This window comes from Elaeis guineensis, chromosome 9, assembly GCF_000442705.2.
Source record: "Elaeis guineensis isolate ETL-2024a chromosome 9, EG11, whole genome shotgun sequence".
In the NCBI taxonomy this organism is placed as follows: domain Eukaryota; kingdom Viridiplantae; phylum Streptophyta; class Magnoliopsida; order Arecales; family Arecaceae; genus Elaeis; species Elaeis guineensis.
The window spans coordinates 19,314,256-19,331,215 of NC_026001.2; the positions used below are offsets into that span (position 1 = coordinate 19,314,256).

The following is a 16,960-nucleotide window of genomic DNA, read 5'->3' on the forward strand; positions in this document are numbered from 1 at the left end:
GTAATTGTCCCAAGGTATGTCTTTAGACACGTTAATAAATGAGAGTGCTGTTCCCTCTTTCTTGGTGGTACATAATTGCAAATAAACAAAGATTAAAAAAAAAGGAAAAAGGCGTGGCATTAAGTGAAATGCAACATGTGGTGTGCTGATTTCTTTTTTTTTCCGATCGTATGTTGAACGGCAAAGTTTACCAACTTCCTTTTATATCGTATCAGCACCGGCAGCAAAGAAAACTCCGGAAAGCAAAATGTATCGCGTGACACGTGATTGCTCAGTGCTCTTTCCATCATCGAGCAGAGGCAGAAAACGGAAAAATGGCGGACCTATGCGATGACATTGCTCGATCGATACCCTATTAATTAGGATTATTTATTTAATTTTAATTAATTTGATCGGATCAAAATCAATTTGATTTAAAAATTAAATAATAAAAAAATAAAAATCAAAAATCGATCCGAATAAGAAAAGAATCGAATCGAAAATTTCAGTTCGATTCAATTTGGTCATTCGATTTATTTTATAATTTTTTTATTTTTCATTATTTTTTTAGATACAACATATTTAAATAATTATTATTGATTTATTATTAATTTATTATATTATATTTAATTAAATTTAAGATCTGTTGAATCTGTTGTTTGATAATTATTTTATATTAAAAATTAATAATTAATAAATAATAATATATTAATAATTAATAATTGATAAATCGATTATAAATAAAATATAATATATCAAAATCATATTATCTACGATACAAATAAGTAATCATGCATCACAATAAATTATAATAATAGATCAAATCTAACATTCAATCATCCATTCATGTGACCAATAAATTTTTAAAATAATAAATAATATAAATTTAAATTATATCTTTGATTTTTAGTTCGATTTTTAGATTTTTTAATTTTTAATCAAATCGAATTGAAAATTAAAATTTTTAAAAATAAAAATTAAAAATTAAATTGAATCATATTTGGTTCGATTTCGGTTCAATTTTTTGATTCAATACGAATCGATTTATATCTGAAATTGAATTATGAACAATTTTATTCTCGATACAACAAAAAGAACTAAAAAAAAAAAAAAAAAAAAAACATCATGCGACACAGGGCATACAGGGGTTGCTCCTGACTTCCCTTTAATGTATTAGAATAGACATGAGCAGAAGAGATACTCCTTGCATATTAATCATTGAGACCCTCTGATCTCTCACATATTATTGCGTGATATTGTCTTAAAGATGGCCATATGCAGGCCATGCACCTTCAAGGTCCATCCACACAAATCCCTGCATCAGTACTAGATAGTCAAGGAAACACCTCAATCAGCGAACGTGCACCCAATGGTGTCACCCTGCAGTCCACGAAACCTGCTTCCATACAGATCTTCTTCCATTCATGCTCTTCCCTCTCCTTCCCACCCGTGGCTTGCAGCACCACCAAATCCGACACCAGCTGTGCCTCCGTCACCATATAATCTTCCTTCTCCGAATTCAAAACCATGTCCACAATTATCCCCTTCCCTCCCTCCTCTCTCTTCGGAATCGGGTCCTTGCACCGCCTCAGTATCTTCACGCATTGCTCCTCAGTCAACATGTGCATGATCAGCTGCATGCATGCATGCAGTAGAAATTAAGCAGAGATTAATACATACTATGATCACAAAGAAACCACCAATTAATGATCAGGAATTAGTCGCAAGAAGGACATGATCACCTTGAGAAACACCGCATCAGCCGACGGTATGTGCTCGAACATGTCCCCTCCGATGGCCTCGACGGCCGAACTCTTCGGTATGGTGGCGACGACGTGAGGGAGGTCATAGACCGTGCACTTTATATGCGGAAAGGCCTCGGCGATCGCCCTCGCGAACATCCCGTTGCCGCCGCCGACATCCACGAGGGACCTCAATCCATGGAAGGCGGCCTTGCAGTCGGTGACCACCACCTTGGCCACGACGCTGGTGTCGCTGGCCGTGGCTTCGTTGAACAGGACATTGAAGTCCGGGTTCGCTCTGGCCCACTTCCAGACGGGCATGCCGCGGGCCATTTCGGCGACGGTGGCGGACTGCTCGCTCCGGTACCAGGCGCTGAGGAGCTGAAGAGGCGACAGCATTCTGGAGTCGAGGAAGCCGATGACATAGGAGGCGAGGCTGGTGGGGCAGCTCCTGACGAGGAGTTGGGAGCTGGGAGTGAGGGAATAGGCGTCCTCGCCGGAGCTGTCGTGGTCTGCTCCATGGCGCGCTAGTTCCTGGTGATGGAGCTCTCGGCAAGTCTCCTATTAAAAGAGCTCGTTTTGACGAGCTAGCATGAGATAAGAAAAAAAAAATAAAATGTAGTGGTGGTAGGTCTGGATTTGAATGGATGATAATACGTTTACTGTCGCGGACGTCACTTCTATCCGTCGGAAAATATGTGTCTCTTTTTTTAAAAAAATACCATGCTTTAATCCTTGTACAGTTGCTGTGTTAGGTTAAAAAGTCCAGCTGTACGTTAAGTCCAATAATGTAGCCACGAGGGAACTGGGCCTTCTTCCCGCTGCCAAGCAGCAGCAGATGCGCGGAGAGGGAAATTTTTCGTACAGTATATATGATGTAAAAAACTATACCGTTTGATTGGATTGGGTTACATGATCATTATTTTTTAATATATATTTAATATTTATAATTTTATTTTTTTATTTCAAATTTTTAATGATAAAAATATTTTTTTTCTTCCTATGATCAAATTATAATTTTATATATAAAATATCATAATTTGATTATATGATGTCATAAGAAAAAAATATTATTTTTTATCATTTAAAAATTTCATAAATTTTTAATGATGAAACTATTTTTTTATTTTTAAAATTTTTTAAAAAATAATTATGATATTCTATACAGAAATTATAATTTAATCATAAAATATTATTATATAATCATAAGATATCATAATTTTATTTTAAATAAATTTAGTAATTAAAATTTTAAATAAAAAATAAAATTATATATATTAAATATATATTATGCACTGTATTTTTTCTATACTGGTGTATAAAAAACTTTCTCTCGCGGAGAAAACTTACTTCGGAAAGAAAAAGATATGGTGCCGCATGTGCTATCTCTGTGCTCTTCCCATCCCTAAGTGGAAGCAGAAGACAGAAAAAAAAAATGGGCCCATGCAACACCAACGCTCGGCACCTTCCCCACACAACGAAAAGAATTCCCAAGATAAAAAGGAAAAAGAAAAGCAAAATAAAACATCATGACGGGGATGATCTGGACTCTCCTTCGGCACTCATTTGTTTCGTGAGGAGTGGAGGGGAAGAGATAGTTTTTGAAAAATGAAAAAAAAATTATTTAATTAAAATTTTAAGAGAATAAAAAAAATGAAAAATTTTTTTTATAAAAAATTATTTCTTATATTTTATAAAAAATAAAAAATCGATAAAAAATAGATTTTTTGGTACTTTCGATAGAATGAAAGTAGTGATGCTTTTTTTTTATCAAAAATATTTTTTTAAAATTTACGATTAAGATTTTGTAAAATATCATGAATGGTTAAGATGAAATATTGAATAGTGATAATATAATATAATATTAATATTATAATATTTATTATATTTAAATATTTATATTAATATAATAATTTTATTAATATTAATATAATATTTATATTAATATATTAATATAATAGTATATTTAATAAGATATTAATATATATTATATTAAAATATTAAAATTATATTAATATAATATAATATATATTAATATTGTATTAATATAATAAATTATTATGATTAATATTATATTATAATATATTAATATTAATTTTTTATTAATATAAATAAATATTATTATTTATATAAAGTTTAGGAATAGAATGTATGGCTTATACCTATTAAAAGTATAATTGGTATTTTATACAATAATTTTAGAAAAATAGATATTTAACTAAATATAAATTATTTTTTAATAAATTATATTTTTATGATCAACTGAATATATTAAATTTTTAAAAAAAATAATTTTCTATATGGTGTTAAAATTTTATTTTTTAAAAATAATTTTTTAGATGATAATATTTTAAAAAATTATGTTTTTTTGAAAGAAAACCTTTTTTCTTTAGACCAATTAACTCCTTAACCTATTAAAATAAATATTTTTATCTTTGCAGTCTTACCGGATGGTTAAATTCTCGCCACATGTTGAGTTCGATCACAGAATGATTCCATCACATCATGTGGAGGGGTGCAGGCAGTGGGCCTCCTTCCCGCTGCTATGCAGCAGTAATTAAGGAGAGAAAAAATTTGTAGCAATAAATTTACAACAACCCAAGGCATGTAGCTTTTTTTCTCTCATCCACGGATCTTAATTCATCTCAGGGGAATGGTCCTGAGGTAAGCATTCTGCCGCATGTTAATAAATTAAAGTGATGTTCCCTCTTGCTTGGTAGAGGCAAATAAACAAAGATTAAATGAAGTGAAAAAAAAAAATGACATGTTGTATTGTTTTTTTTTTTACTGTCCATAGATTAAAACGGGATCTTCTGTGATATTCAAAAAATACCACAGGATGCTGTGCATATATTGAGACGTCCATCAAAAAAGATAGTTATATGATGTTTATAAACTATTCAAATACTCCTGAAATTCATCCATTTTTTTTAATATTTTAATACACGCGTAAGCGCACGTGGCCACTCATCTTTTGATGGATATTTTGAAGCATGCACAGTATCTTACGATACTTTTTAAGTACAACAGAAGATCCATTCCCCCATGAATTTTAATGCGGCACAAGGTAATGGTCCCAACATAATCGAGTCTTTTGCCATATGCTAATAAATGATATTGCTATTCTATCTTGGTAGATGGCAAATAATGATAAACTAGCAAGAGTCCCACACTATGCTACGTAGCTGATTTGATTAAAATATAAAAAAATATAATAAATATTACTGTCGATCTCTCCATCTGAAGTCGGATGCTAAGATGGAACCGCCGCTGGACCTTCGTCCGAACACCTGCTAAACAAGTCTATACTGGGGTGGTGTTCTCCGGTGTAGACCCTTCGACGCTCAAATTAGAAAATTAGAGAATAAAAAAAGGAGAGAGTGAGGAGTCGATTATATACCTTGGAGGGTCCTGGAGTTTTTAATTTATAAGAGAGGTGTTTGAGACGTATCTGTCTCGGAGTCTTGGTGATTTTCGGATTTGTCGCACGGATAGATTCGAAGGAAGACTTTTCTTTTACAGAAGATTTAATCACGGACGAATTCTACCTTATCTGGACTTTTCCAATTAGGAGAAAGAACGAATCTGTTGGTGGAAGGAATAGATTGGCCATAGCTGATTTAGTAGGTTGTCCAGACCAAGGAACTGGAGTCTGTAGAGCGGATACTTGCTCTCTTGCTTGTTGAAGTAAGTTGGCGAAATGAAGTAGGTCGTCCTTTGAGGTGAAATGGGATTAGACTGAGGAATAAAAACTGCTGCTGACTCGAGAGGTGATATTAGGCGATCACCATATCTATGCTTTAGCCCAGCAAATGCCATCTCCAGTAGCTCAGCTGTAACTAGTTCGGCGGTGACGAGGTTGTTTGGGTTGAAGCCCGTGTCCCGTCCCGAGCTGTGACATTTGGTCTGACATGAAATTAAAGCATCAACAAACAATTCAAATACCTCGACTTTTTCAGAATAGGTCCGAGTCAAATAGCAATTGTTTTCCGAGCCTCCAGTGAGTTACAGACAGAGTTAGAAAAGATCAAATCTTTGATGATTCCACAAGTACGGATTTATAACAGATGCCTCCTACTCTCAAGATCGAGCTGCTAATAGATTGGTCGAAGAGAGTACCTAGTTTGACGTCGAGGCTGATATAGTGGAGCTATTTTTCATTGATATGTGTCAAAGATCGGTGCTTTAAAACGAATCGCCTTCATATCTGGACCATTGATTCCTCGGATCCGTGGGAGCTCTGACTTGACCAATCAGAGACCGCCACTTGTTGAACATCGATCGGGGGAGGTAAATCGTCGGTAGATCGAAGCCATCTTAAGGTTCTATAAATAGGACCATGGTAACTTTCTTTTTATTGCTTTTACTGTTCGAAGGGGGGAGCTCTAGCACTTGGCGATTCTACATACTTGCTCGGGTAAAGCCGAGCTACCTCTGCTCATCGTCCTTTATTTGCTGGGCTGCTTTATTCTTAGGTTAGTTTCTTTCTCCTTAGCCATGAGTGAGTCTAGTATTGGAGTTTTATGGTTTCATGCACGCATGATTTTACAAAACTAGTACGCAGCGAAATTTTAAAAATTTTCAGATTAAATCTAATTTAATCTAAGCATGCATAAGATCAAATCTTCAAACTATAAATAAGATCATCATATGTGAGATAAGATTCAGATATAGAAATTAAATAGAAAAAAATAAATATAAAACATACTTGGACATGGATCATTCTTCAATATGAACAGATGATCATAGATGTCTTCCGAAGATCTCTTGTAGTCGTACAAGCATCTGACCTCTACGGATATCTACACGAGATTCTGATCTGATCAGAAGCCTTTTGATCTCACTAGGATGCTAGCTCCCTTACAAAGATCGTATCTTGACGGTTTAAAATCTTTTTTTCTCTCAAGACACTCTTGGAGAACAAAAAGATATAGGAGGATCTTGATCTCTACACTAGAGATTATGAGAAGAATCCTTTCTTCTCTTTTCTTCTTAAAATTCATGCACCAAATCTCTACAATAGAGATGTAGAAATTTTGTCCAATTTTTGGACAAAGAAAAGAGGAGATATCCATATATATCTAAACATAGACAAGAGGTGGAGAAGAGATGTCCTAATAACCAACAATTGGTTGTTGTAAGAAAGAAGAGATAGGGAGATAGAAAATACCTCACACCAAGGACCAAGATCCATGCCCTCTCACCTTATTTTCTCCACTCCAATTCTTTTCTTTTTGGATGTGTAAACCTGATCTCTTAGCCCCCTTCAACGTCCCTTATTGCTCGTATTAAATAAACATAGGAAGAGTTCTAGATTGGGTAGGATTTAAGAGTCCTAAATGCCTAAGACTCTACCAAACATTGGACGCCACCCATCACACGGTTTCATGCCCAGGTTTCACACGGTAATTTGGGATTTTATTTCTTTCTTACACACTGAAATAAGGAGAAAAAAGTGGTGCCCAATATGGTTCAATGTGGGACACAAAAACAAGGTGGCGTGGGACTCCTTTTTGCGCATGGAATCAAGGTATTTCAAGGACACGGGACTCTTATTTAAATTGCTATTTTAAACCCAATTAAAATATCAATTAATTTTAATAATATTAAGATTAAATTAGACTCAAAAAAATAAGAATTCAAATCTAATTTGGAGCCCAACTAATTTAGATTAGATGTCTCTTAATTGGAGGAGGAGTCCTAGTCCTATTAGACTCTTTCTTGGTACTTGAGTCAAACTCAATTTTTAATCCTAATTAAATTAGGATTTGGTGCACAAAAAAAATGAGATTTCTAATCTAAATAGGAATTCATATATCCTAGTCTAATTAAGAATTGAGTCAAACCTAAATTCTAATTCAACTGGGACTAATCATCTAATCCTTTTGGGGTTATCTTATAACCCTATTGAGGTTGATCAAATCAAACCCATAATGAGTCAAATTAAATCCAATCAAATTGGACTTAATGCAAGCCTCATTGCTCAATCAAATTGAGTTAATTAGCAATCCTATTACTAATTAATCCTCCTATAACTCACCAACTCTTTAGCAAATTATATAATACAATATTTGCATTAGATCAATTATCAATCAAATTGATAATTAAATCTTGTTACGATTCATAATCGTAATTCAACTATCTGATCAGTTAAAAGTCTCTTTGTGTGTGACCCTATAGGTTCTATTCTGTCTGATAATGAGATATATTGTAATCTCTATCACAATATCATTGAAACTCTTTTCAATGGACTGGAACAATTCTAACTCTACCTATTAAGGATCATTGATTATCAAGATGATTCTCATGAGTTCACAATCCACTAGTGACACCTAGCAGTATGTAGTAGCAACCCAGCAGAATAATAGATGAATCTCTAGGTACAGTTAGCATATGATACAGTCCCTCTATCGTGAGTCCCGATCAGATGGTAGATCATAGATGAATCGTCAAACTTAACATCGATCATATGATAGATTCAATCAACTTGAGTCATATGTAACTCTATGGATACTTTTTTCCATCAATCACACTACTATGGCCATAGACTTAAGGACTCAGCCTCTTAAATCCCATAAGACTACTCTCTTCTACTAAAATTGATAGATCTCATCTTGATGCACACTCTACTCCTACAGTGGATCAACTGTCGCCAACATCCACTACAAAGGCTCATTGAGACCCATGTTGATATGTCAGTCAAACTTCAGCACCTCACTGTGAGCAGTAGTATCATCTCAGATCAAAAGATCAGTCATACAACTGCAGCATCGAAATAGTCACTAATGAGTGAGCAGATATCTATGTGACTTTTTATTTTGATCATGCTCAGTGCTAGTTGTTCTCTAACAATTACCTGCACTCTCACTCCAGTATCTCTACACTGCAGACTCAAGACCCGTCTATCTGAAGGAAGTGATCTATGCACTGATCTATCTGTATCAATCACCATCCCCATGATGATCCTATGATCAGGAGCAATTTAAGAACTAACCATCAATGACACATGTCTCAAATTCTCAACTCCTTAAGAATATGTGTCAATATCTTGTTAATTTCTTGGATGATTCATGGACACAAAATAAATGATAATATAAATACCCAATAAGTATAAAATTATATCCTAGAAATATAATATGTGTCAGCCAAGATTGACTTTTAGGACATACATCCAACAATCTTCCACTTGCACTAAAGCCAATTTGCCATGTACCAAGCCTCATATTCAGAAGATAAGCTTTTAGTCTTAGACTGACTAAGTGACTTACCAGTGGATCATCCATATCATATGTGAGTTTGCTCTCTGTATCTCTATGTATTTCTATTTGAGATAGTCACGTGTTCTGCTGCTCTATGTGCTTGGATATCTAGTGAGACCTAGGCTCCTTAGCAAGAGCTATGGTGTCATTATCTTTGCAGTATAGTATCACGGTATCTGATGCATGACAATTAATTTTACAACTAACATTAGAATCAGAATGCATCCTACACATCTACAGTATACTCAGCTTCTATTGATCGATTATTTGGAATCCTTCCAAGATATCGACACAGAAATACACCCTATGATGTAGATATTCTACCATCAATATCAGACATGAAATTTGAATTGGTGTATCCTCCTACTCCTAGCTTTGATCATTCTCCAAATTAAGAGCATATCCTTAGTTCTTCTTAAGAGTTTAGAGACATTTTCACAGCAATCCAGCGCTCATAGCCGGGATACAACTAATATATACTTATGACAATCACAGTAATAACTATATCAGTTCAAGTATGTTACATGACATACGACTATGTCCGAGAGGGTAGCAGACCCCTCTTCGAGATTTCTATACTAAATTCTTTCAGTATCCAGTCTCTATGCTTTATCTGTGAAAACACAAACATCCAATTATATCTATCACTATAGATCTTTAGTACACTCGTTTTATGTCTTTTATGGAGAAATCTATATTCAACCATATTTTAATCGATGTCAGTTTTGGACACTCTCACTGACCCTTTTGAAATCAATAAATTTTCTTATCTGATCAAACAATTTGATCATATCATCGAAATGACTATTCCAACTCTAAGATTATTATAGACTTTGTGATCTTCTATCACAAAAGTGAAATCCATAGACTCTTTCAAATAAAAATCTTCAGAAGATCTCTTCTTAGAAAAGCTATTTCACATCTCTTTCTTGAAGTCGATGTCTCACATCACCTCATTGTAGATTTTGGATCATCTCTATACTCCCTATCTCTCATGAGAAACTACTTTTTCTACATCCTCTGTTAAGTATACCTGAGTACCTTTCGAGAAGATTAGAGATCCTACTATGTGTACGAGCTGGAGGAGGAATATACGTCTATTGACTCATGATGAATAGGTTCTTAAGGTCCTGTAGCTCGTTGCTCTTTAGAGACACTCTCTTTGAGCTTGACTTTCCTTCTACTGCTTTAACTTGGTCAAACAATTTTCAAAAAGATAGTATGTTGGGTCACGATCACATTGTGATTCTTTCAGAAGGTAGTATCCCAAACTCTTTTAGAATGAGCTTTATAGACCTATCCTCTAATATATCCACTTGCTGTGCTAAACACAGGTTGGACATCCTTGAATCTTAGAATAATCAAGATTCAGTTCTCATCATACTATATCTCATATGGTGTGATAGGAACAGATTTAGAGAGAATCCAATTCCATAGAAATAAAGTATGTTCCTAAAGAAATATAAATAAATTAGTGAATTTCATTATGGACTGACCATATCTCATATAGTCCCATGACCCTTCTTATCTCATTGAGCTGAGATGTACTAAGAGCAGTCCAATATGAAACAATGTCATTTTATGAGATAACCGAAATTTTTTTTTTATTGGTATTGCATCCTCGATTCAATCGAAGTACCTTTAAAAAATTTTGATTTATTTCTCTACTTACATCTAAATTCTTTGAACCTTTCAAAAATTTTTGATTAGTATCTCATATACAAAGTAGAGACAACTCCTTGGTTAGAACATCACATGGGCTACACATATCAAATATGTACAAGGATAAGTATTTCAGTGGTCTTTTTCCTCTTATTCCATAAGAGCAGCTTGATCATATTTTCTCAAAGAGATGATACACAAACTAGATTTGACTTAACAGTCAATGAGCCCAAGTTCATATTTTCTCTAGCTTGTTAATCATTTTTTCTCCAATACGACTTAGTCTAAGGATCCATATATACTTTAGGCTTATCTCAATTCTGGATCTCTCAGACCCAATAGCATTCACTGATTGCTCAATTAAGTTCACAGATGCATCACCATGCAAATGATATAGATCGTCTCTAAGAACTAAATTCAAATGATAATCACATAGGATAGATACCTATGGCCACAGCAGCAACTATTGCCCTATAGCCAATTTCAAGGGTTACTTTCTCTGCCCTTTACATTCCCATCGACTCTACATTAGAGTTTATAGCTCAATTAGGAGAAGAAAAAATTGTAGGATAGCATTGAGCAATCTTGATATACCTACTCTAGACGTATCTTTATTTCTTTAGGCTCTCCAGATGTTTACCTCTGAACTTTTTCAAGGTTCTTTTATTAGCAATAATTTGATCAATTTAGATAAGGTAACATGATAGCCTTTCATATGGTAGTTTATGATAAACTACTCATATAAACTAATCAGAGATCGCAGGATCAAATCCATAAGCAATTTCTTGATAGAGAAAATGGATCTTGACACTTTCGATAGAATAAAAAATGGTAGTATTTTTTCTTACCGAAAATATCTTTTTAAGATTTACTGCTAATATTTTATAAAATATTCTGGATGATTAAGATGAAATACTGAATAGTAATAATATAATATAATATTAATATTATAATACTTAGTATATTTTAATATTTATATTAATATAATATTTATATTAATATATTAATATAATATTATATTTATTAAAATATTAATAAATATTATATTAAAATATTAATATTGTATTAAATAATTTAATATATATTAATATTATATTAATATAAAAATTTATTATGATCTAATATTATATTATAATATATTAATATTATTTTTATATTAATATAAATTTAATATTATTATTTATATAAAATTTGGGAACAAAAGATCTCGTATCTATTAAGGATATAATATATATTCGCTATAGTACTTTCAAAAAAAATGGATGTTCAACTAAACATAAATTACTCTTTAATAAATTATTTTTTCATGATCAATCAAATATATAAAAATTTTATTTCTAAAAAATAATTTTTTAAAAAATTTTAAAAAATTATTTAAAAAAAATTTTAATTTTTTTTTTGAACTAAATGACTCCTTAATATGTTAAAATAAATTTTTTACCTTTGCAGCCCCTGCGCATGGTTAAAATCCAGCTACATGTTGAGTCCGATCGCAGAATGATTCCATCTCATCACGTGGAGGGGTGCTGGCACTGGGCCTTCTTCCCACTACTATGCAGCAGGAGAGAAAAAATTTGTAGCAATAAATTTACTATAACATGTGGCATGTTGCTTTTTTTTCTTCTCATCCACGGATCTTAATTCATCTCAGGGCCATGGTCCCGAGGTAAGCATTCTGCCACATATTAATAAATTAAAGTGATGTTCCCTCTCGCTAGGGGGCAGAGGCAAATAAACAAAGATTAAATAAAGTAAAAAAAGATGACATGCTGTGTTTTCTTTTTATTCATCCATAAATTTTAACGCATCGCAAGGTGATGGTCCCGAGGTAATTGAGTCTTTTGCCATATACTAATAAATGATATTACTGTTCTATCTTGATAGATGGCAAATAATGATAAACTAGCAGGACTCCACTCTAGACAGCTGATTTGATTAAAATATAAAAAAAATAAATAATTATAATTTTTAAATCAAAATAATATTATTTTTTAAATTTATATGATGATCAATTCTTTTCAAAATTCTTTTCTTCACTTATGCTAAAAATTAAAAAATAAATATTACATTATTATGTTACAAAATTATATATATATATCATAATTAAATAAAATAATTATAATAGTGAAAAAATAAGTTGCTCAAAATTAAATTATCTGGGATGTACTTTTTTCTTCGATGGTGATACTGTCTCGTCTCTATACAATGAAAAAAAATTAATTTTTTTAAAAAAATAAATATATGATAAAATATTTATTGCAAGAGTTCAATATTGAATTATAAAAAAATAATATTTTTGGAGGATTGGTCTACTAAAAAATTTCTGAATGAACGTATTTTTATGAGTTGTGATCAATATTTTTTCTGAAACTTATAATTCATAATCTGTGGCATCAGATTTAATTTAGCTATAATCTCCTATAGCAAAATCTTTGATGAAATTTTTATTAAATTCATGTCTATAATTACAGTAAATTTTAAAATCAATACTTTAATAAAAATTTATATATTTTTTAAAAGTAATTTTTATTTTACATATAAAAGAAAAGCATAAATATATTTCTTTAAATTTTTTGATAATTATAAATAATATTTTAAAATTTGAACTCATAAAATAAAATAAGTTAATTATTTTTTTGAGATTCTAATCATAATCTATATCCATTAAAAAATATCAATTTCAGAATCATAAACACAGCAATTCTTATTTTTTAAAAGTAAGGACACTAAATTATAATTATCAATACTTGACAATAACAAGAAATTTAATTATAAATTTATTTATAAGTATAATTCAAGAAATAGAAAAATATAAAATTAATTAACATACAAATACTAATCCATACTACTATTTATAAAAATTTTGGATCACAGGCTTAGAAAATAATAATTTTATTATCTAATTAAAAGCTAAATCATTAAAAAATTACATAATAATAAATTATTTTTTATGAAAAAGGTAGTGACAAATTTACATCACCACCAAAGAAAAATATAACACATAATTTTTTTAAAATATTGGTCAAAAATTATTTCTAAGTTTTAAAAAAAAAAATCTAATCTCTGCATAAATCATTTTATAAGGACACTTGCATAGAATAAGCACAAACAACCTATTTTATGCAAGCTTCCGCATAATGTGACTACGCAACTACCTATCTTTAAATTGTTCCTCTATAAAGAAACTATGCAGATACATGCATAATCCTATAATTTTTATTGGATCTATAGATTGAGAATACATAGAATTTTTATATGACCTAGGTTTTTTAAAACCTAACTCTATCCTTCCCTAAATCTGTCCTACCGTTGCCAATTCCTCACCTCTCCCTCCCCTCTCCTTTCCTCTTCCCTACCATCAGTCAGCCGATTTCTTCTCCATTTTTTTTCCTTTCCTGCTACTTCCCACTCCACTCTCCTCTTTCTCCGTCACCACTCATCGAATCTTTCTCCATTTCTTTCATTGCTCATTGCTTTGCCACCCCACCTTTCTTCCTCCTCTCATCACCACTTTTTTGATCTGTTTCCTCACTGGATCCCGATCCCTTTTCTTTGTTTGGGGAATGAAGTGGTGCATTTTTTCTTACTCATTTCCTCCCTCAAGATGGCACATTAGAGGATACGATGCCCAATGCCACCCACTGCTCCCCTTCGATCACAAGTCCTGAGGCTGTTCATCCTTATTGCATTGCAACTAAAGATTATAACGGTTGTTCTCTGAGTCATTTTCTTCATGCTCACTTTGGACTAATTCCTCTGTGGTCCACTTCGACCAATGCCTGCACCCTAACTTTTGGTCGAACCCATTCAAGGTTTCAACCTCACCACTTATTATTTTTAACCTTTTTTCATATTGTCTTATATATCACTCTTCCTTTCTTTTTTTCTTTCATTTATTTCTTCATTCCAATCCAAATCCTAATCTTCTTCTCACCTTCTACACGATTATTTTTTTCTATTTTTATTCTTTTTTCTACTATCTTCTCCAATTCCAACTTCTCCAAAATCATAACCCAAATCCTAACCAGACCCTTAACCCAAATCTTAACTGGACCCTTAACTCTAACCTTGAGCGAATCCCGTAACCCTTAACCGTAACCTTGCAATTAAAAGAAATAATGAAATCCATAATTTAAAAGTAATTTTTTTGGTAATTGGAATTACATTGTGTATGAAAAAAGGAGAAATACAAATTTTTTTATGAATATTTTTTAATAGTAATTATATTCATAAATTACAAATGCACTATGAATAGCAAGTATATATATTTTTAATTTATGTACCACAATCTGAATACATAATTATGGAGGAAAAAATATCTAAATAATAAAAGTAAGAGCCATATTTTTTTAACTCCAAAATAATTTTGTTTTATTTTTCTTTGAAAGAAAGGTTAAATATAGCAATTATTTTCCAATAAAGCTAAATCAGATGAAAGACCTATTTACAAACAAATTTTGTATAGAAAAATAAAAAATAATGACTTCATTAAGGGAGAAAATTAGAAATAAAGCAAATCGTAATTCTATGTCCCATGTGGGGCAAAAAAAGGTTAAATAGAATAACAAGAATTTTTTTTTTGGCCAACAAAATTTTGATGACAAACCTATAAAATTGTTAAGGAAAATATGCTAAGAAATCTTAGAAAACATTGCATATAAATATATATATATATATATATATATATATATATATATATATATATATATATATATATATATAATATAAACATTAATAAAGAAAAAAACAAAAGGGCAAAAGAAAAATAATAGTTTACTCATAGAAAATCTATGAGAACGCTTACATAGATACACCATAAACACCCATTCCAACCTGATGACCCCATAAAAAATTCATGCGCCTCATTCATTTAAAACTGATTTTCCTATACAATTTCTATAGGGACAGGTGCATATATTTCATTTTTTTTTCCTTTTCTAAGTGTTGTGGCCATGTAGAAAACTTATGCACCACTTAATTTTTTAAAAATCCTAAACCTAAACCTTTTCCATTTACCCCACCACCGTCGCTTCCCTTATCTCCTTCTCCACTTTCGTTCTCCCCGACCGCCACCCACTTCTATTATTTTTGATTTCCTCAGCCTTTATCCACCTGATTTCTCTCTATTCTATGTTCTCTCCATTGTAGGTTAGATGGCAAGGGAGAAGGGCGAAGACTGCTCACCCCACCACTGCACTTCCCTGACTTCATCCTCTGCTTGTGGTCTCTTCCAAAATCATGTGCTCCTACCTTTTTGATTCCATCAATCATTTTCTGGCTGCCATGTTTTCCATTGTCAGTTGCATTGTTGGGGAGGATGCCTGACATAGCAATGGACCAGATCTATTAAAATTTTTTTGGATTTGTTCGTTTCCTCTTCGAAGATAACATATAAGAGGATGCCATTCCTGAGGTGGGTTCTCTACTACATGCACTGAGGTTGGTCCATATGCTGGTGGCTGTATTCTCATCTTCAGCCAAACCTAGGCATATTTTCTTCCAACCATGAATTATTTCTCAACTTCCCCATATTTTGTCGTTTATTATTCCAATCCAAATTCTATTTTATCCTCATCTTCTACATGATTTATTTTTTTATTTTCATCTTCTTCTCCACTCCTTTCTTCTTTGCAACCTTATCCCCAAATCCCAAACCCTAACCTTAACTCGAGTCCTAGCCCATACCCTAAACCTAACCCAAGTTATAATCCTAACCCTGAACCTAACCAAATCCTAAGCCTAATCCTAACAGGACTCCTTACCCTAACTAGACCCCAAACCCTAACCCCTACCAAAATCCTAACCTTAACCCTAATCGGACCCCTAACCCTAACCCTAACCCTAACACTCACACCCAACATAGACATAGCCCTTACCCAAACCCAAGTTCCAATTCTAACCCTAGACTTAATCCTAGTTTGTTCCCTAACCCCAACCGAACCAAGTTGGGTTCGACAACCCATTAACCTCATATTGATGACCCATTAACCTGATGCCCACGACCTAGACACTATACTTGGTAACCCAACAACCCAGATTCAATGATAATGGATCCATATAATTAAACCCGTTAACCTAATCCTCCAAAACTTGTTTTTTTGCACCTATTTAACCTAATAACCCAACTCTAATAACTATGGATTCGTAAACCCCATAATCCCATTAGCCATAACCCATATTTTTCCCTATTCATGGTTGGCCCTTTCTTTCTCATCACCCGATCTCTCCCAACCTTGATCCATTTCTTCTTCCTTTCCATTGAAAGGCTACTGAACCTCAGCAGCAACCATGGCATATACATATATTTTTCTAAGGGCA

At 32.6% G+C, this 16,960-nt stretch overlaps 1 protein-coding gene across 1 annotated transcript; it reads right to left on the reverse strand.

Moving 5' to 3' along the window:
• Window positions 1-1,111: 1,111 nt before the first annotated feature.
• LOC140851471 (pluviatolide O-methyltransferase-like) lies at window positions 1,112-15,970 on the reverse strand. The gene is made up of 5 exons (XM_073243008.1): window positions 15,827-15,970; window positions 5,389-5,627; window positions 3,072-3,126; window positions 1,722-2,282; window positions 1,112-1,613 (listed from the first exon to the last, which is right to left on the reverse strand). Exons 1-5 carry the CDS (start codon window positions 15,968-15,970, stop codon window positions 1,314-1,316), a joined length of 1,299 nt encoding a protein of 432 aa, XP_073099109.1. The 3' UTR covers window positions 1,112-1,313.
• Window positions 15,971-16,960: the final 990 nt, after the last annotated feature.

What these genes read in the sequence shown, in the direction of transcription:
- LOC140851471 (XM_073243008.1), bottom strand. Translation starts at nt 15,970, where the DNA reads ATGTCAGGCATCCTCCCCAACAATGCAACTGACAATGGAAAACATGGC. An exon ending in TTCAACAAGCAAGAGAGCAA is followed by an intron (nt 3,127 to 5,388) that starts GTATCCGCTCTA and finishes GCTTCCACTTAG; the next exon opens with GGATGGGAAGAGCACAGAGA. An exon ending in CTGATGCGGTGTTTCTCAAG is followed by an intron (nt 1,614 to 1,721) that starts GTGATCATGTCC and finishes GCATGCATGCAG; the next exon opens with CTGATCATGCACATGTTGAC.